Genomic DNA, 20401 nt, shown 5'->3' with positions numbered 1-20401 from the left:
ATCTTGCTCACCAAATGGTAGAGTTGTGTCATGACTGGCTCTCCCAAGGCCGTCAGTAGTTCTAACGGAACGTTATCTACTCCCAGGGCCTTGTTACAACTCAAGTGTTTCAGAGCTCTGTCAAACTCTTCACGCAGTATCTCATCTCCCATTTCATCTTCCATTTCCATAATATTGTCCTCAAGTACATCGCCCTTGTATAAACCCTCTATATACTCCTTCCACCTTTCTGCCTTCCCTTCTTTGTTTAGAACTGGGTTTTCATCTGAGCTCTTGATATTCATACAAATGGCTCTCTTTTCTCTAAAGGTCTCTTTAATTTTCCTGTAGGCAGTATCTGTCTTACCCCTAGTGAGATAAGCCTCTACATCCTTACATTTGTTCTCTAGCGATCCCTGCTTAGCCATTTTGCACTTCTTGTCGATCTCATTTTTGAGATGTTTGTATTCCATTTTGCCTGCTACATTTACTGCATTTTTATATTTTTTCCTTTCATCAATTTAATTTCAATATTTCTTCTGTTACCCAATGATTTCTATTAGCCCTCGTCTTTTTACCTACTTGATCTTCTGCTGCCCTCACTCCTTCATCCCTCAGAGCTATCCATTCTTCTCCTACTGTATTTCTTTCCTCCATTCCTGTCAATTGTTCCCTTATACTCTCCCTGAAACTCTCTACAACTCTCCCACTCCAGGTCCCATCTCCTTAAATTAGCACCTTTTTGTAGTGTCTTCAGCTTTAATCTACAGTTCATAACCAGTTGATTGTGGTCAGAGTCCACATCTGGCCCTGGAAATGTCTTACAATTTAAAACCCTATTCCTAAATCTGTGTCTTACCATTATGTAATCTATTTGATACCTTTTAGTATCTCCAGTATTCTTCCATGTATACAACCTTCTTTTATGTTTAGCTATGATTAAGTTACGCTCTGTGCAAAATTTTACCAGACGGTTTCATTTCTTCCCTCCAATCCATATTCACCTACTATATTTCCTTCTCTCCCTCTTTCTAGTGACGAATTTCAGTCACCCATGACTATTAAATTTTCGTCTCCCTTCACTACCTCAATAATTTCTTTTATCTCATCACACATTTCCTCAATTTCTTCATCTTCTGCAGAGCTATTTGCAATATAAACTTATACTACTGTAGTAGGCGTGGGCTTTGTGTCTATCTTGGCCACAATAATGCGTCCACTATGCTGTTTGTAGTACCTTACCCGGACTCCTATTTTTTTATTCATTATTAAACCTACTCCTGCATTACCCCAATTTGATTTTGTATTTATAAACCTGTATTCACCTGACCAAAAGTCTTGTTCCTCCTGCCACTATATCTATCTTTAACCTATCCATTTCACTTTTTAAATTTTTTAACCTATCTGCTCGATTAAGGGATCTGACATTCCACGCTCCGATCCGTAGAGCGCCAGTTTTCTTTCTCCTGATAATGGCGTCCTCTTGAGTAGTCCCCGCCCGGGGATCCGAATGGGGGACTATTTTACCTCCGGAATATTTTACCCAAGAGGACGCCATCGTCATTTAATCATACAGTAAAGCTGCATGCCCTCGGGAAAAATTACGGCTGTAGTTTCCCCTTGCTTTCAGCCCTTCGCAGTACCAGCACAGCAACGCCGTTTTGGTTCATGTTGCAAGGCCAGATCAGTCAATCATCCAGACTGTTGCCCCTGCAACTACTGAAAAGGCTGTTGCCCCTCTTCAGGAACCACACGTTTGTCTGGCCTCTCAACAGATACCCCTCCGTTGTGGTTGCACCTACGGTACGGCCATCTGTATCGCTGAGGCACGCAAGCCTCCCCACCAACGGCAAGGTCCATGGTTCATGGGGGGTGGGGGGGCAGTATTGTATCGTAGTAAAACAGGGACTGTTGGGAAACCGTAGCAGAAGACAATCGAAACATTTGAGATGTTGTGCTACAGGCGAATGTTGAAAATTGTGTGGACTGATTTAATATAGAATGAGGATGTTCTCCACAGCGTCCGAGAAGATAGGAATGTATGGAAACCATTGACAAGTAGAAGCGACAAGATGACAGGACATGTGTTAAGACATCAGGGAATGACTTCCAAGGTACTAGAAGGAGTAATTGGGAACGTAGGTTGCAAGTGCCATTCTGATATGAAGAGGTGGACACAGGAGAGGAATTCGTGATGGCCGCATCAAACCAATCAGAAGACTGATGATCAAAAAAGAAAAGAAAGTTCTTCCACCTTACGCCCAATAGTAGGTATGTACACCGCGACAGTTACGGCTTCAACACTCGATTGTTTATTAATAAGACAAACAGGATATACAGTTTTATGGAACCTCGGCCCCCGCGAAGCAGTTAAATGTAAAAACAGTTTCTCTCAGATGGTAGCACCAACTACAACACCTGGCAGAAGTAAAGCTGTGAGTACCGGGCGTGAGTCGTGCTTCGGTAGCTCAGATGGTAGAGCACTTGCCCGCGAAAGGCAAAGGTCCCGAGTTCGAGTCTCGGTCGGGCACACAGTTTTAATCTGCCAGGAAGTTTCATATCAGCGCACACTCCGCTGCAGAGTGGAAATCTCATTCTACAACACCTATTCGCGTAAGCATTGTCATTACCGGTTGAGAAACAACCCATTTACTAATACTGAAACCGTAAGATCTTTCTGTTCATAAAGGTGACTTCAGCTTTCATTACCCACTGCAACGGAAATCCCCCCCACGTACACACACTAACTAACATTCCCTCATTGTATAACAATGTTCAATAGTGTTTTCGCTACCGCCCTCTGTGCTTTCATCTCTACGATTTACATAGGAGTTCTTCACATCACAATTAATATTATATATATGCAGATAAAATAAAGAAAATAAAGTAGAATCTTTCCATTTAGAGTAATACTAAGAGTACCTATTAATCCACTACAGAAAAATAAACAAATTGTAGTTACGTTTTAGGAATATTACCAAACACTGCTTGCGACAGCATCAATGATATGAATTCATAAACTAGGAAAGCGAGAGAAGTAACAGAAAAAAATGCCTATCAGTAACGGCTACATCTTCACAAGCTTAAAAACCGAAAAAATTAATAATTATTGTGAAAAATACTATGAATTAACTTCAGCGAGCTACATTCCACTTCAGGCTCTCGGACAGTAACTTAGAGATAAAATACGTTTTTCGGTCGGCTTTTGACTGACATAATTCTGATCGTACAGGCACACTTGACCATTGCATGTCGACGTCGGTCTCCAGCTTCGAGCTGGTGACCCTAAAGTTCACAGGAGAAGAGACGTGGCGCGACGAGGTGGTGGTGGGGCGGTGGCGGCCGGGAAGTGGATTCGAGCCGCCGTCAGCCGACCTCTTCGCTGACAGGACTGCAGACCTGCAGGGCCGACAGATGGTTTTCGCAACAATCAATTACCCTCCGTACGTCGTACTCAAGACAGGTTCCCTCCCCGCGGATGGCACCGAAACTCGCATCCTAATTGAGTTCACCAAAAAGGTAATTTGCTAGACACTAGACGTGGCGCTAAGCTTCCTTAGTTATGCATGTTAACAATTTATCTATTAATCTGCCAACAGCGGAAGTTATTATAATTAACAGCAGAACGTGACACCCTTTCAAAGTGTTCATAAGAGAAGAAAGTGCGTTCCAGTATACACGGGTCAGCAAACGAGCCGTTTGTGAGATAGTTTTCAATGTGAGACTAAAAGCTGCAGCTGCCTTCTTTATGAAATATGATACTAGTTTTCACAAATGTGTGACAGACCTAAGATTTTAGATTGAGTCTCCATGAAATTAGGCTAAAATTTCACCTATTGCTTACTTTAACGAGAAATTAATTATTACAAATGCACGTTACATGGTATAGTGACGCCCTTAACGTCATGCACCTAGGAAAATAGGTAGTTGCAATGTTTCTTGCCTTAACATAATTTTAGTAATCGAAGTACGATTGAAAGAGATAGTATAAAAATCTGTGACTTGATTCAGGATTTCTTGGCAGGAAACACGCAGTAGGCATAATGATGACACACCCTCAGTCATAGAGAAGGGTGATGGCTGATTTTGGTTCTTTGGATGGGTACTGGAGAAAGCAGGTTGCCTGCAAAGGAGAGTACTAGCGAAATACCTGTGCATTTTATACTATTTTACTGCCTGAGCAGCACGAGTGCCGGCAGCCCCCCAGAACCATCAGTAGCAACAGTAGTAGCCACTTGCATTCACAATACAGCAAAAAAGTCATTTTAACTTGCAGCAGGAGGAAGCCAGCAAGTATCTGCCAAGGACGTTAGTGATATTACTGCTATTAAAATGTTTTATAACTTTTGCCTTTGATATTTATTGTGCCTATAAATGTATATTTCAACAACGTTGCTTCCAATAGCAGCAGCGCAACGTTACAGCATGGAGCACAGACAGTGTACTCAAATTTGTAACGAGTTGCAATGCCTACAGTTTATTTCCATGTCAGCACCCAGTGCCCTGCATGTAATAACGCGACATTATTATGGGCAGGTTGTTGGAAAAATTTATATGTTTTCCGTATGGCGATCTACCTGTCGTGAACAGTAATGGCGATTCAAAGCGGTATAGGCCGTAAAAACCTTACAAGTTAGTTAACACAAAATGATTGCGACATTATAGGACATTTTCCACCGCAGGCGTGTGTGTGTGTGTGTGTGTGTGTGTGTGTGTGTGTGTGTTATGTGTGTGTGTCAGAGCGAAACGGTTTACGGGAGATTAAGGTTGTGTCTGGAACAAATTACATCATTCGCGGCACCTTTTAGGTATGTGAGTCTTCCCACCACAAAATTTTACGTTTCTATCCCTACCAGAATTCTATAAACACTACCAACTTCTAACCAAAGATATCGTATAACAAATACAACGCCGCGACCGCTTTAGCGGAGCCGCCCCTATAATACTAGGTTGTGTGATATCAAATACAGTTCTTGGGAGGGTTGCCATTTCCATGCCAAACATGCTGCATAGTAATGCACAAAAGAGAAATACACACCTAGACAGTCGGCCTCTTTTTCTGTAAGATGTTACGTTAAGTAACACTATTTGACTCCTTTCTTTCTGGAGCGCTAGTTCTGCCAGGTTCGCAGGAGAGCTTCTGTAAAGTTTGGAAGGTAGGAGATGAGGTACTGGCAGAAGTAAAAGCTGTGAGGACCGGGGTAGCTCAGTTGGTAGAGCACTTGCCCGCGAAAGGCAGAGGTCCCGAGTCCGAGTCTCGGTCAGGCACACAGTTTCAATCTGCCAGGAAGTTTCATATCAGCGCACACTGCGCTGTAGAGTGACAATCTCATTTAGGACTATTTGAGTCCTGTTAAGCCATTCGAGTCATCAGACACGTCTCTAACAACATTTTTAAGTATTTATCTAAATTTCAATATTCTGCTTTGTGTCAATGCTATGACAATGAGATTTATTTATCATTGTCAGTATTCTAAAAACAAATGGACCGATAAACACGAAGAAACACAGCATCACAAATACCACATGCAATGCACTCTAAGACCCTTTGCTCTCCCCAGCGCCAAACACCACACGAACTGCACTGTAATATCGGACCCTCTGCTCTGCCCAACACCACAATGCAGCACCAGGACTCGTGTCCGACCCTGGTAGCTGAGTGGTCAGTTGGCCTTTGGCTGTGCTGCGATGAGGACGCGCTGTTTGTGTTCCTGCCGCGGAGCGAGCGCTCGTGTTGTTTACATCGTACTCGGCCGTTTCGCGCGTGCCGTACCCAGCATATAGATCACTATGGCGCACCAGTACAGAAAATCGACGGTCAGTTCGCCAAGGATGCCCACTCTCCATGATCCTTTACGCGATCGCACTCGAACCACTTGTCGGAGGGTTGACAAACAGGCTCTCGGGCATGTCATTGAGGGATCACACATTTCACTGCAGGATATATGCTGATGACCTTCTGTTACTTGTCCGATCTGCTGACGAGGTACGCTCGGTGATACAATGGATCAATCGCTATGGATTGGCAGCGGGCAGCCTTATGAATGTGGCCAAGTCGGCAGCGATGCCCATTGGGAGAGGTCTACAGGAGGATGCTTTAGCCCCACTCCCACTAGTCAACAAGATCCGGTTCTTGGGCATAACATTTACACAGGATGTGCGCCGCACGGCTGCCATGGACTATGCACGATCACTACAGGCAATGCGCACGGAAGTTCGCCGGAACCTACTTCGACAGTTGGACTTCCTACAGCGTGTGGAATACCTCAACCTTCACGTGGCGACTAAGATGATCCACATGGCTCAGGTCCTACCGATATCGACAGCGATGGCACACAGACTGCAAGCAGCGTTTGGATATTACCTTACCGCCGGACACCTATTCAAAGTCCGCTACGAAACACTCACCCTTCCCCCGCGTGATGGCGGACTGGGACTTATAAATGTACGAGCGAGAGCTACAGCGTTATACTTGTGCACAATGATGAAATTGTGGACTCACAAAGATGCTTCCCTTACGTGACATCTGTTAGAGGAATTGCTGCCGGCGTCCCCTCTGCCACCTGTCACGATTGCGCACATTACACCCTCAGTGTCGCACCTCTCAGCATTTATTCTTGAATATAGTTACGTGCACCCAGACCTCCCCAACACTCGCACTCCCAAGGCGAGAGACGTTTACCGGCTGCTGCTAAGGTCCATCCCTCGCAATACGATTGAGAGGAAAAGCCCGACCACCCTATGGCCTGCAGTGTGGAGAGCGGTCCAGAAGCCGTTTCTCCCCACGCGGGTACGAGCAGCGTGGTACCAGGTGGTGAACGGGAAGGTTGTAACACGAAAAAGGATGCACGCTATTGGGATGTCGGATTCCCCCCTTTGCCCACGTTGCTACCTCGTGGATATTGACGAACACCGTTTAACATATGAATCGGCGTTAGAGGTATGGCTGCTAGTGCAGATGATCCTCGCCTGCTACCTACGAATCGCGCCTCGCACAATTGAGCCACGGCTCCTCCTTTGTCCAGAGGATACTTATTTCCCACCTGCGAAGACTTACGCTCTCACATGGTTTAAAGGCATGTCCATATACTACCTCTTTCGAGATGATGAGAAGATGGTACTTGATTACTGGCAATTTCTTCAGGGCAGTAATAGCACACTTGAGTGTACACCCAGATACCGACAACTATTTGCGAACTATCTGCGCAGTGTCTTCGGTAACCCCCCTCACGGTTGGGGAGTACCGGGCCATGGAGCTCCACACGCTGCGAAATGTTTTATCAACTTGGAACATGGAATCTGTACGCAGATGAGCCATGCACAGGGAATGGCGTGCCGGATTTGGTTACATTTTTCTTCCTTTATTATTTATCATCATACTATTAGTTTCGAATTCTATTTCATTGTTTAGAAGGAACTCTTGTTTCTGTTGTTGCTACGAATGTACATTCTACATTTGTTTGTCGTAACTGAACGACGCCTTTTTCCATATAAAAACAAACGTTTGATAGAGAAAAATATACAATAAAATAAAATAAAATAAAATAAAATAAAGAAAACAAATAGCGCAGCGGCTAAGGTAACTGGCTTTAAAAAAAGTGGTAAGATTGCAGTTGTACGCTGAGGAAGTTGGAACATGTTGATTTACTGATTATTTAAGATGAGGAAAGAAATTGAAGAATTTTGAGAAGAATATTTTATTATGATTATTTTCATAGGTGATAAAGAGGATTTAATTTAAGCTAATTTATTTCAGATTTTGTAGTTTATTGTGATCTTGCAGTTACGCATTCCTGGTTCAGACATCCAGAGACTTAATTGTAAAGAAAGAAACAGCCATCAGTCTTTTTCAATTTAAATGTTTTAGATATTTAATGTCATTTTTACGAGTCGCATTTTGAAAATATCTCATTTGATTTTTAAGACAGGTTTTTCCACTCAAGAATTGTAATTTTTTGTGTATTAATGTTTGTGAAGCAAATAAAGAGAGATTTTCAGTATATATAAAAAAAAGGTAACTGGCTGGGAATGGGAAAACCCGGGTCCGAACCTAAAAAAAAAAAAAAAAAAAAACATGGTCAGCGTGACAGAATGTCAATCCTAAGGGCCCGGGTTCGATTCCCGGCTGGGTAGGAGATTTTTCTCCGTTCAGGGACTGGGTGTTGTGTTGTCCTAATCATCATAATTTCATCCCCATCGACGCGCAAGACGCCGAAGTGGCGTCAAATCCAAAGACTTGCACCCGGCAAACTGTCTACCCGACGGGAGGCCCTAGTCACGTGACCAGGACTCGTGCTTACAAGGGAAGGCCTCATCGAACCCCGTCAGATCTAGTGGTAAGATGGCCCAGTGGATAGGCCGTACAAAACTGGATACAGATCAAGAATAAAAACGAGAAGAAAGTGTACTCAATTATGAAAAAGAAGAAGAAAAATAGAAACAGTGTACAGTCGAAGCTCAAGATATGCGACATCGAGGAACTTCGAATAGCCATGGCGTCGTGGTCATGTGGTCTCCATGTTGGATTGCGAAGGAGGGAGATCCGTGTTCAAATTTGCTTCGTGCTTCATTTTTTTTCACACAATTGTGAACTGTCCGTCCGGACATTGACGTGTTTGTTCGCTGTATTCAAATCTCAGTCTATGTGTCGTGGTGTAACGACCGTTTTGCAACAGTGAGGTTTAAGGAAGGGATCTCCGGACGTATGTTCGTCCTATTTGTACTGCATAAGTACCACATGTTACATATGGCTCTTGCATTCCGTTTTTGTAAGTTTTGTCTCATGCATTCCTTTTTTGTAACATAGTTCACAGCCGCTTCAATTGTTGTTTTTCATTTCTCTGAGAGGCATCACAGCTACTCTCACTATTCATCACATTTACTTGTGACTGTAATATATTCTTGCCACATGACTCATATTCTATATGTACAGTACGACAGCTGCCAAGACATCTACATCTACATCTACATGACTACTCTGCAATTCACATTTAAGTGCTTGGCAGAGGGTTCATCGAACCACAATCATACTATCTCTCTACTATTCCACTCCCGAACAGCGAGCGGGAAAAACGAACACCAAAACCTTTCTGTTCGAGCTCTGATTTCTCTTATTTTATGTTGATGATCATTCCTACCTATGTAGGTTGGGCTCAACAAAATATTTTCGCATTCGGAAGAGAAAGTTGGTGACTGAAATTTCGTAAAAAGGTCTCGCCGCGACGAAAAACGTCTATGCTGTAATGACTTCCATCCCAACTCGTGTATCATATCTGCCACACTCTCTCCCCTATAACGCGATAATACAAAACGAGCTGCCCTTTTTTGCACCCTTTCGATATCCTCCGTCAATCCCACCTGGTAAGGATCCCACACCGCGCAGCAATATTCTAACAGAGGACGTCCGAGTGTAGCGTAAGCTGTCTCTTTAGTGGACTTGTTGCATCTTCTAAGTGTCCTGCCAATGAAACGCAACCTTTGGCTCGCCTTCCCGACAATATTATCTATGTGGTCCTTCCAACTGAAGTTGTTCGTAATTTTAACACCCAGGTACTTAGTTGAATTGACAGTCTTGAGAATTGTACTATTTACCGAGTAATCGAATTCCAACGGATTTCTTTTGAAACTCATGTGGATCATCTCACACTTTTCGTTATTTAGCGTCAACTGCCACCTGACACACCATACAGCAATCTTTTCTAAATCGCTTTGCAGCTGATACTGGTCTTCGGATGACCTTACTAGACGGTAAATTACAGCATCATCTGCGAACAATATAAGAGAACTGCTCAGATTGTCACCCAGGTCATTTATATAGATCAGGAACAGTAGAGGTCCCAGGACGCTTCCCTTTGGAACACCTGATATCACTTCAGTTTTACTCGATGATTTGCCGTCTATTACTACGAACTGCGACCTTCCTGACAGGAAATCACGAATCCAGTCGCACAACTGAGACGATACCCCATAGCTCCGCAGCTTGATTAGAAGTCGCTTGTGAGGAAAGGTGTCAAAAGCTTTCCGGAAATCTAGAAATACGGAATCAGCTTGAGATCCCCTGTCGATAGCGGCCATTACTTCGTGCGAATAAAGAGCTAGCTGCGTTGCACAAGAGCGATGTTTTCTGAAGCCATGCTGATTACGTGTCAATAGATCGTTCCCTTCGAGGTGATTCATAATGTTTGAATACAGTATATGCTCCAAAACCCTACTGCAAACCGACGTCAATGATATAGGTCTGTAGTTAAATGGATTACTCCTACTACCCTTCTTGAACACTGGTGCGACCTGCGCAATTTTCCAATCTGTAGGTACAGATCTATCGGTGAGCGAGCGGTTGTATATGAGTGCTAAGTAGGGAGCTATAGTATCAGCGTAATCTGAAAGGAACCTAATCGGTATACAATCTGGACCTGAAGACTTGCCCGTATCAAGCGATTTGAGATGCTTCGCAACCCCTAAGGTATCTACTTCTAAGAAACTCATGCTAGCAGATGTTCGTGTTTCAAATTCTGGAATATTCCATTCGTCTTCCCTGGTGAAGGAATTTCGGAAAACTGCGTTCAATAACTCCGCTTTAGCGGCACAGTCGTCGATAACAGTACCATCGGCACTGCGCAGCGAAGGTATTGACTGCGTCTTGCCGCTTGTGTACTTTACATACGACCAGAATTTCTTCGGATTTTCTACCAAATTTCGAGACAATGTTTCGTTGTGGAACCTATTAAAGGCATCTCGCATCGAAGTACGTGCCAAATTTCGCGCGTCTGTAAATTTTAGCCCATCTTCGGGATTTCGCTTTCTTCTGAACTTCGCGTGATTTTTCCGTTGCCTCTGCAACAGCGTTCGGACCTTTTTTTGTGTACCACGGGGGATCCGTTCCGTCTCTTACCAATTTATGAGGTATGAATATCTCAATAGCTGTTGCTACTATATCTTTGAATTTGAGCCACATCTCGTCTACATTCGCATAGTCAGTTCGGAAGGACTACGTGAGGAAAACAGACACATCGATGACCAGACACAATCCTTATAATTCTGGGAGAGAAAAAGGGGCACGAGGCAGATTTGAACACGTATCTCCCGTTTTTCAGTCCAACACCGTGACCAACCAACCACGACACCGTGGTTCTTTCAATTTGCTTGATGTTCCACATCTTAAGCTTGCAGCGTTCACTGTTTTTATTTTTCCTCTTTCTTCACAGTTTAGCGCCCCTTGTTCCTGTTTTCGAGTGTGATCTGCGTTCAGTTCTCGATGCGCTATCCACGGGGCCATTTTACCATTAAGTCTGGGAAGGGCTGCGATGGGGAGTTTGCCTTGTTAGAACCCTGCAACGACATGGCCTATCCGCGTGGCCCGCACGCCCCTAGACTTCGCGAACGTTTGGCTGAAGTTGCCGAAGATTACCGATATAAATGACAGCTGCGTGAGCAGGTGTACACCGGACCACGTGGTTGGCACAGTCACTTAAGGGACAGTCTCTTGCCACACGGATTTAACTCGCTTGTGGTGACACTTATGAGAAATTCGTTGAGAAGCATGCTGGCGTGAGACCATTCTCTCATAATGATGGCAGTATTAGTAATGTCCAAATCGTGCCTTCAAGATGTGGAGTGAGAACCGTCAGAGTATTTAATGTGCCACCTAAGTGCCCTAATGATCTGATTGCACGTTCTCTGTCACTGTACGGCGCTGTTTTGTCAGTTAGCAATGAAAAATGCTCGAGTTCATATCGCTACCAAGTTAACAGCGGCGTGCGAAGTGTACGTGCAGACTTAAAGAAGCATATACCTTCGTATGCTGTCATTGGCGGCTGTCGCGCACATGTAACATACATTGGACAACCCCTTCCTGTTCGATCAGCCATTCAACAGAACATCTGCGGATGAACTGCACACGTCGACGTCCATTTCAGCTTCCACGGGAATGTCCTGCAGACGGTAGTGGAAGGCTCCGTTATTGAGTGAGGTAGTCGCGGGGACTGTACCACAACCCCGGCAGCCGGAACATGTTTACAAGGCGGATATGCCAGTTTAGGTGGAATGCAACACCAAAGACATTCACAGTAGGACGGATGTCGATTCTGCCCCGTCATCCTCGCCGGGACAGTTATCGCTGGATACCAACGATGCGCCAGCCACCTCTGAAACTAAGCCGTGTGAGAAGCAAGAGGGGGTGCAGATTAGTTTGCCTGAACCACCCCTATCGGCAGAAACTGCATCAGAAACAAAGAAAGGCCGCCGAAGGAGAAGAAAAGGGCATAGTAGCAAAGAGGAAAATTCGGATGATTTGAGACCTGTACACATGACAGAATGTGGGAGCGAGACTGGACCTCAATCTTTTTGGTCAGTACTCTGCGAGAACACTTCGAGGCCAGAATGCATTCGTGAACAAACCAATCTCCTGAAGGCACTACTGAGCGCTGAGAGGGTTCAGAGCACCGTAACGGCTAAGAGGAAGAGCGAGCAGAGCAGCGAGCAGCTGCGGCAGCGCTCCCGCAGGAACTCGCTGACGTCAGTCGCAGCCCCGCGTGGTGGTCAGGCGGATGCGACCACGTTAACAGACTCAGCCGGCGGTGGCGGGCAGGGCGGCGCGCGCACCGCGCAGCACCCCGACAGCAATGAGCCGTGGTGACAGCAGAACGAGGAGATGCAGCAGTAGCTGCTCTCGCGCATGACCATCGCACTGCGACCTTTCCACTCCCTGACCCGTTATTGGCTTTGCAGTTTCGCCTCATACTCCAGACGTTACCAATGAGCTTGGACCAAAGCCGTCGAGAAGGACGATCCAAACACTCAGCGCTCATTGTCCTCTGACCCATCATGCGACAGCCAAACCTACAATATTAACACACTTAACGTCAATAGGATTCAAAGTGCGGTGAAACTCCGTTCGCTAACTGATGACTTGTATGGTACCAGCGTTGACATTGCCCTCCTACAGGAGGTAGTCACAGTCTTAGAAGTACCCGTTTACGTTCTTATTGATAACATCAATATCCTGGATGCTGTAGGCACTGCCATGCTTCTGCGCGACGGTATACCCTTTACGGACGTGCAGCGGCTGCCTAGCGGCCGTGAAACTTCTCTTCGAGTGAACGGAGTGCAGATTGTTAACGTGTACGCCCCCTCACGGAGCACTCATAAGAGAGGTCGTTCAGATTTTTATAAAAACGAGGTTCCCAATCTTCTTAGCGCGTATCGTGCGCATCTCATCCTTCGTGGTGACTTAAATTGTGTGCTTAACGGCAGAGACCAAACTCCTAACACGAACAGATGTATCGAACTTAAACATGTAGTTCATGGCATGCGTCTTCAAGATACTTGGGAGCAAGTGCACGGTGAGCGGGTAGTGTACATCTTCGTAAGCAGTCATTCTGCCAATCGGCTGGATAGGATCTATGTGTCCGATGCCCTCCAGCGACACATTGTGAAGTACGACATAGCTCCTGTCAACATATCCAAGCCGGCCGCGGTGGTCTCGCGGTTCTAGGCGCGCAGTCGGGAACCGTGCGACTGCTACGGTTGCAGGTTCGAATCCTGCCTCGGGCATGGATGTGTGTGATTTCCTTAGGTTAGTTAGGTTTAAGTAGTTCTAAGTTCTAGGGGACTGATAACCACAGCAGTTGAGTTCCATAGTGCTCAGAGCCATTTGAACCATTTGAACATCTCCAACCATTGCGCATAAAAGTGTTACCTTAACCTGCAACGCCAGCAAATTTACGGTGGGAAAGGCCACTGGAAATTGAATGTCAGCCTTCTGCAGGATGCCCAACTTGAAGAGGAGGTGAACATAACGTCATAAAGTGGCAACAGCTCCAGCGGCACCGACGTCGTTGCGCTAGTGTTCTACAGTGGTGGATTCAGTGTGCCAAGCCTAAATTACGCCTCACCCTCATGAGCTACGCCCGACAAAAAAGCTTTTGGCAGAAACAGACCATTTAATTTTATTATCGCTGTTTGAGAGAACTGTACAGTCGCACTACCATTCCTTCTCGCGACATCGATGTAAAGATCAAACGATATAAAGCGAAAATCACGGCGATACAACGCAAACAAATGCATGGCACTATCGTGCGAGCCCACCCCAAAGACGTTACCGCCAAAGAACGGGCCTCTCTGTACCACATCCTGAGAACGACGAAACGCTGTAAAGCCATGTTGATTGAAGCCTTCGTTGATGACGCTGAGAATACCATCACGAAGCAAGGTGACATCATCTCGCACGTCTACGACTATTATAGTCAACTCTACAAGAAGCAATCTGTTGATGAATACTCGTGCGACGATTTTCTTAGTACCTTGAGCTGCCGCATGACACAACAGGACAATGTAAATCTGGAATCTGTTTTCACAGAGGACGAAATCCGACTGGCGGTACATAGTGCTAAGAAAGGAAAATCACCAGGATCCGCCGGTCTCAGCGCTGAGTTTTACCAGCGATACTGGAACCTCCTCCGTCCGACACTCTTCGAGATAGCGAATGAAATCTGGCACCTGGAAGTCATACCCAAGGCATTTACGGAAGGTATCACCTTTCCCTTACCGACAAAGGTAACAGCAGGAAGGTCGTAAATATGCGACCCATCACATTCCTGAATGCCGATTTCAAAATCATTACCAGATCGAATAAGTTACGGATGCATACCATTATGTACAAGGCTTTAGGCCGTTGCCAGTACAGTGCAGTAGATGGCCGAAGTGCAATCTCAGCTTCCTGCGATTTCAAGGACATCATCTGTTCATATGCTGAAACCAAAGGACAGGGCGTCCTGATCTTTGTAGATTTTGAGAAGGCTTATGACAGCGTACGTCATGAGGTCCTATTTCAAAGTATGAAGAAACTAGGATTTGGACCTGATCTCATAGAATTAATTCGCAAACTTACTACAAACGCCTTTTCACGGATTCTCATTAATGGTCACCTTACAGAAGAAGTTTCCATTGGGCAATCCATCCGCCAAGGATGTCCTCTGTCAATGATATTGTACGCCATTGCAGTAGAACTGCTACTGAACAACTTAGCGTATAGTGGGATCGGGCTTAGCGTCGCATCTGTCACTATCCCATGCACTACTTGTGCTGACGATATACAGGGTGTTACAAAAAGGCACGGGCAAACTTTCAAGAAACATTCCTCACACACAAATAAATAAAAGATATTATGTGGACATGTTTCCGAAAACGCTTAATTTCCATGTTACAGCTCATTTTAGTTTCGTCGGTATGTACTGTACTTCCTCGATTCACCGCCAGTTGGCCCAATTGAAGGAAGGTAATGTTGACTTCGGTGTTTGTGTTGACATGCGACTCATTTCTCTACAGTACTAGCATCAAGCACATCAGTACGTAGCAACAAAAGGTTAGTGTTCATCACGAACGTGGTTTTGCAGTCAGTGTAATGTTTACAAATGCAGCACGGAACATTCCAGCCCATGACTCGCGACTGGGGAAGACCTAGGACGACAAGGACACCTGAAATGGACGGGGAAATTGACGATAACCCTAATGTCAGCGTCAGAGAAGTTACTGCTGTACTAGGTAACGTTGACCTCATCACTGTATGGAGAGTGCTACGGGAGAACCAGTTGCTTCCGTACCATGTACAGCGTGTGCAAGCACTGTCATCAGCTGATTGGCCTCCACGGGCACACTTCTGCGCATGGTTCATCCAACAATGTGTCAATCCTCATTCCAGTGCAAATGTTCTCTTTACGGATGAGGCTTCATTCCAACGTGATCAAATTGTAAATTTTCACAATCAACATTTGTGGGCTGACGAGAATCCGCACGCAGTTGTGCAATCACGTCATCAACACAGATTTTCTGCGAACGTTTGGGCAGGCATTGCTGGTGATGTCTTGATGGGGCCCCATGTTCTTCCACCTACGTTCAATGGAGCACGTTATCATGATTTCTTACGGGATACTCTACCTGTGCTGCTAGAACATGTGCCTTTACAAGTACGACACAACACGTGGTTCATGCACGATGGAGCTCCTGCACATTTCAGTCGAAGCGTTAGTACGCTTCTCAACAGCAGATTCGGTGACCGATGGATTGGTAGAGGCGGACCAATTCCATAGCCTCTACGCTCTCCTGACCTCAATCCTCTTGACTTTCATTTATGGGGGCAATTGATAGCTCTTGTCTACGCAACCCGGTACCAAATGTAGAGACTCTTCGTGCTCGTATTGTGGACGGCTGTGATACAATACGCCATTTTCCAGGACTGCATCAGCGCATCAGGGATTCCATGCGACGGAGGGTGGATGCATGTATCCTCGCTAACGGAGGACATTTTGAACATTTCCTGTAACAAAGTGTTTGAAGTCGCGCTAGTACGTTCTGTTGCTGTGTGTTTCCATTCCATGATTAATGTGATTTGAAGAGAAGTAATAAAATGAGCTCTAACATGGAAAGTAAGCGTTTCCGGACACATGTCAACATAACATATTTTCTTTCTTTGTGTGTGATGAATGTTTCCCGAAAGTTTGGCCGTACGTTTTTGTAACACCCTGTATGCGTAACTGTGTCAGCAGAAACTCTTTTTACAAACATTCACGTTTCATTCAGAAGCAATATTAAATAAAACTAAAACCACAGCTTTCCAGATCGGAGGCGGTATCGGAGACATATCCCATGTTACCTGGTGCAAGGCCAAGGATTATCACACAACTCTCGGTGTTACCTTTGAGGCCACACCAGACAAATTCCTAACTGCTCACATGAGCTTAATAAGTTGCGTGGTGCTTTGATACTTCACTCAGACCGTGACTTGAACATACTACCGAAAGTTAGGATCATAGAGATCGCCATTACAAGTAAGATGAATTATTAGGCGCAAATTCTTCCTATCTCCGACCATCTAGCCAAGAGTATACAACAAGCGTTATGTTGTTTTCTTTTTAGGGGGCACATTTTCAAAGTTCAATTCGATACCTTATCCTTACCTTCGTCCAAAGGTGGCCTTAACCCCATTAAGGTACACCAAAAATTTGTCACCCTGCTCCGAAATCGCATCAGGAAGGAGTTTCGTACCCGGAGGACAAGTATCATCACAAGCCTCATTCAGCGGTGGAAGCCTGATAGCCTTGACCCACCCGTTAATACCACCGGCATTCCACTTTCATGCCAACTTGTGCGACTATACACCATGGAAATGAGCTACATTCGACACAACATCGTCGATGACGGAAGCCTGACGAACAGCAAACTTTATGACCTTCCCATGACAGCAAACCACAGAAATCGTCTCGAAGAAAAACATCCACATTCACATTGGAGTAGAGTATTGCGGAATATGCACAGCGACATGTTACCATCACACGTCGTAGCCGACTGGTCTCTAACAGTCAACGATAAAATAGCAACGAATGAAAAGCTACATAAGATAGGCCTTCATCTAACGCCCAACTGTGACGCATGCGGAAGAGTCGACACGCCTATTCATTGGCTCACGTGCCGACATGACGAAGAAATTACAACATTTCTTCGTCAACGATTATCGGTAATAGACCATACGACGGCCAGTGGTGTAGACCTTTTAGATATCATTCAGCCACAAAAACTGAGATATACACGAGCAAAAAACACCGCTGCAACGTGGATCATGGGCCACAGAGCATCGTTTATTATGCAGAATAGGCATGCTACTTTCCTAGATTATTATTCTTACATCGAAATTGAGCGCCGTAAAGTGAGCCTACATTGTGACTACAGCAGGATACTTGAAAATATGTTGAAAATCACAATTAACAGTTAAAAACATCAAATCCTATATTTCGGATAGCAGAGATTGTCACTGATCTGTATGTATGAATCCTAGTTGCTTCCTGGGACTTCAGTTCTTGTTGGAATTTAAGGTAATATTAGACGCTTACCAATGCAGAAGGCATTTTGTCTTTCGCATTTTTGTTTCAACATTTTCCTTCTCACACATAGCAGCGGAGCAACTTTCCTTCAACAATGAAGTGGTAGTCCTTTTTGCACCATAAAATTTTCTGTTTACTACTTGGCAAGGAAAAGAACTCAAGAAAACATTTCATTTCTTAAACTGCGCAACGGCAGCCTGGAAATGACATATACTTTGTTCTTTCTATTCTCATTACAAATTTGAGCAAATGTTTAAAAAATGGTCTAATGGCTAGCGTTGCCGCCTCTGGATCACAGGGTCCCGGTTTCGATTCCCGGTCGAGTAGGAGAGTTTCTCTGCCCGGGGACTGGGTTTTCGTGATGTCATCATCATCCGTGACAGTCCCAGACGGGACTTAGTAAAAAAATTTGACTGTGTAAATATTGTAACTTTGCTCGGGAGCTGATAACGGGGCAGTTGAGAGCCCCACGAACCAATCATCATCATCATCACTTGCACATAAGTTGATGATCGACAGTGCGCAGATGCGAGTATTGGTTAGCACCAAACTTAGGCGAAATTTGTCCGAATGACAAATAAGGAAAACAGACATAAATTACTATGTGATTACGAAGGCTTTCCCGGCCTAATAATTGATAATATTCTCCTCGGGTGTGCAGCCGGATCATAACTCCGTGGTACTTCATGTATTCGTACTGAGTTACCAGAAAACTGTAAATATCGGAACTGTGAACCACTGCAGCCGCATAAGCTTCCAACAGTCTCTTGTGGTCCCTCGGCAGAAGAATGCGACGTGGCGCGTGGTGGACTGCGAGGAGGACAAGTGGGGCGCGATCTGGCCGAACGGCTCCGGGAACGGCCTGCTGGGCGCCGTGGCGATGGACGAGGCGGACGCGGGGTACGCGGCGGTCTACCACTGGTACCCCGAGTACCACTTCGTGGAGTACACGCGGCCCTACGTGCGCGCTGGCCTCACCTGCATGGCGCCGCGCCCGCTGCTGCAACCCGGCTGGCAGGTGCCCGTGCTGCCCTTCTCGCCCCTCCTCTGGGCCGCCGTCTGGGCCTCCGTCATACTCGCCACCGCCGCCCTCTACTCAGCCAGGATGGTCTCCAGCTGGCTGCTCGGTGAGCTCCAGTTCCCCTTTGATTTTCCGATAAACTAGATCGATTACTCGGTAGCTAATACAATCCTCTTGGGAGATTCAGCTCCTGTATTCATATTTAAGATAATTCAAGCTTATTGCTCCGTATCAGTTGCACATATTTATCAAATTAGGGGACCCTCTTGCACTGATATTTTTGTAAATCCCTATATTTGCCATTTTTTGTTCAATATCATTGAAATTTAGCACGCTTATGTACAGAGATCTAATATGATTTTTTTTTAAATTCAGAATTTTTGATTGCAGTGAGATAATTTTGAACTTTTTGTTACATTATTATTTTACGGTACACCTTTTCATAATTTCGAGACAAATTTGTCAAATTTTTTTAATGGTAAAATAATCTTCACTAATAGGTGTACAATTAAGTCCAGTAACTTTTTCGTAAATTAATGCTATTATTTTCTGTGATATTTTGGATTCGAACATTTTTTACAAGCAAACTTTTCAATATATTATCAACCACAAAACTATGTATATTGTCTCGATTAAAATTTTGTTCCCCATAAATATTGCTTCAAAGTAAAAGAATAGGTGTGCCAAATTTCATTGCAGTCCTTCCAGTAGTTTCTGGTATATATTTTCCTACAAGTAGAAAACCTTAACTTGCAGAAAAATCGTTTTAAAGTTAGGATGCCGGCCGCGGTGGTCTCGCGGTTCTAGGCGCGCAGTGCGGAACCGCACGACTGCTACGGTCGCAGGTTCGAATCCTGCCTCGGGCATGGATGTGTGTGATGTCCTTAGGTTAGTTAGGTTTAACTAGTTCTAAGTTCTAGGGGACTAATGACCTCAGAAGTTGAGTCCCATAGTGCTCAGAGCCATCTGAAACTTGGGATAAAATGTAAAAAAAAAAAATCCTATCGTACCGTAGCTAAAACTGCCCATATCCATAATCTATTTCTTCCTCATCGTCCTCTATAGCTCTTTGTGCTTCTCTGTTCCTTTGCCCAGCAATTTTTTGCATGTTCTGGACTGAAGTCTCCGCCTTCGAGATTCTTTGCGTATCAATGATCTGCAGTATCTGCTCAGTGAAGACTGCAGGTGTAAAGCCCAACTTGCTGAGTATGTGTAGTCTTGCCACATTCCCATCATTAAACACCCCTGCAACTTCCAAAACAAAAATCTTCACCACCAAGTTAGAAACAAACACAGTCTTTGGACAACTTTTCCAAATAAGAGCACTGAAACTTTCATTTTGGTTGTGTGTTTTCCCATGCAGACATTTTTCTAGCAGTTCTGGTGAAGCCAGAGCTCTAAAGATTAGTTTAGTGGCCATTGAAACCTCATAAGTAAGGTTATTTTTATGGGTTTAAGCTTCCCCACTTTCCTTACTTTTCAAAAGTTTGCACCATTCATTAGAACAGAGGCCATGTTGACGTGTAGT

The 20401-nt window shown here is 44.8% G+C and overlaps 1 protein-coding gene across 1 annotated transcript in view; it reads left to right on the top strand.

Moving 5' to 3' along the window:
- The first annotated feature begins 3228 nt into the window (after positions 1–3228).
- Positions 3229–20401, top strand: part of LOC126336055 (glutamate receptor ionotropic, kainate 2-like) — a 92415-nt gene continuing 75242 nt past the window's right edge. Inside the window, exons 1-2 of the mRNA XM_049999535.1 lie at positions 3229–3498; positions 18637–18979. Of these exons, the coding sequence (XP_049855492.1) occupies positions 3229–3498; positions 18637–18979 (613 nt within the window). The remainder of the gene's footprint in view (positions 3499–18636; positions 18980–20401) is intronic.

The sequence above is a fragment of the Schistocerca gregaria genome, chromosome 2 (genome assembly GCF_023897955.1).
Source record: "Schistocerca gregaria isolate iqSchGreg1 chromosome 2, iqSchGreg1.2, whole genome shotgun sequence".
Taxonomy (NCBI): Eukaryota; Metazoa; Arthropoda; class Insecta; order Orthoptera; family Acrididae; genus Schistocerca; species Schistocerca gregaria.
Note: the sequence above shows the minus strand (reverse complement) of the source record. Positions and strands in the feature narration are given on the sequence as shown.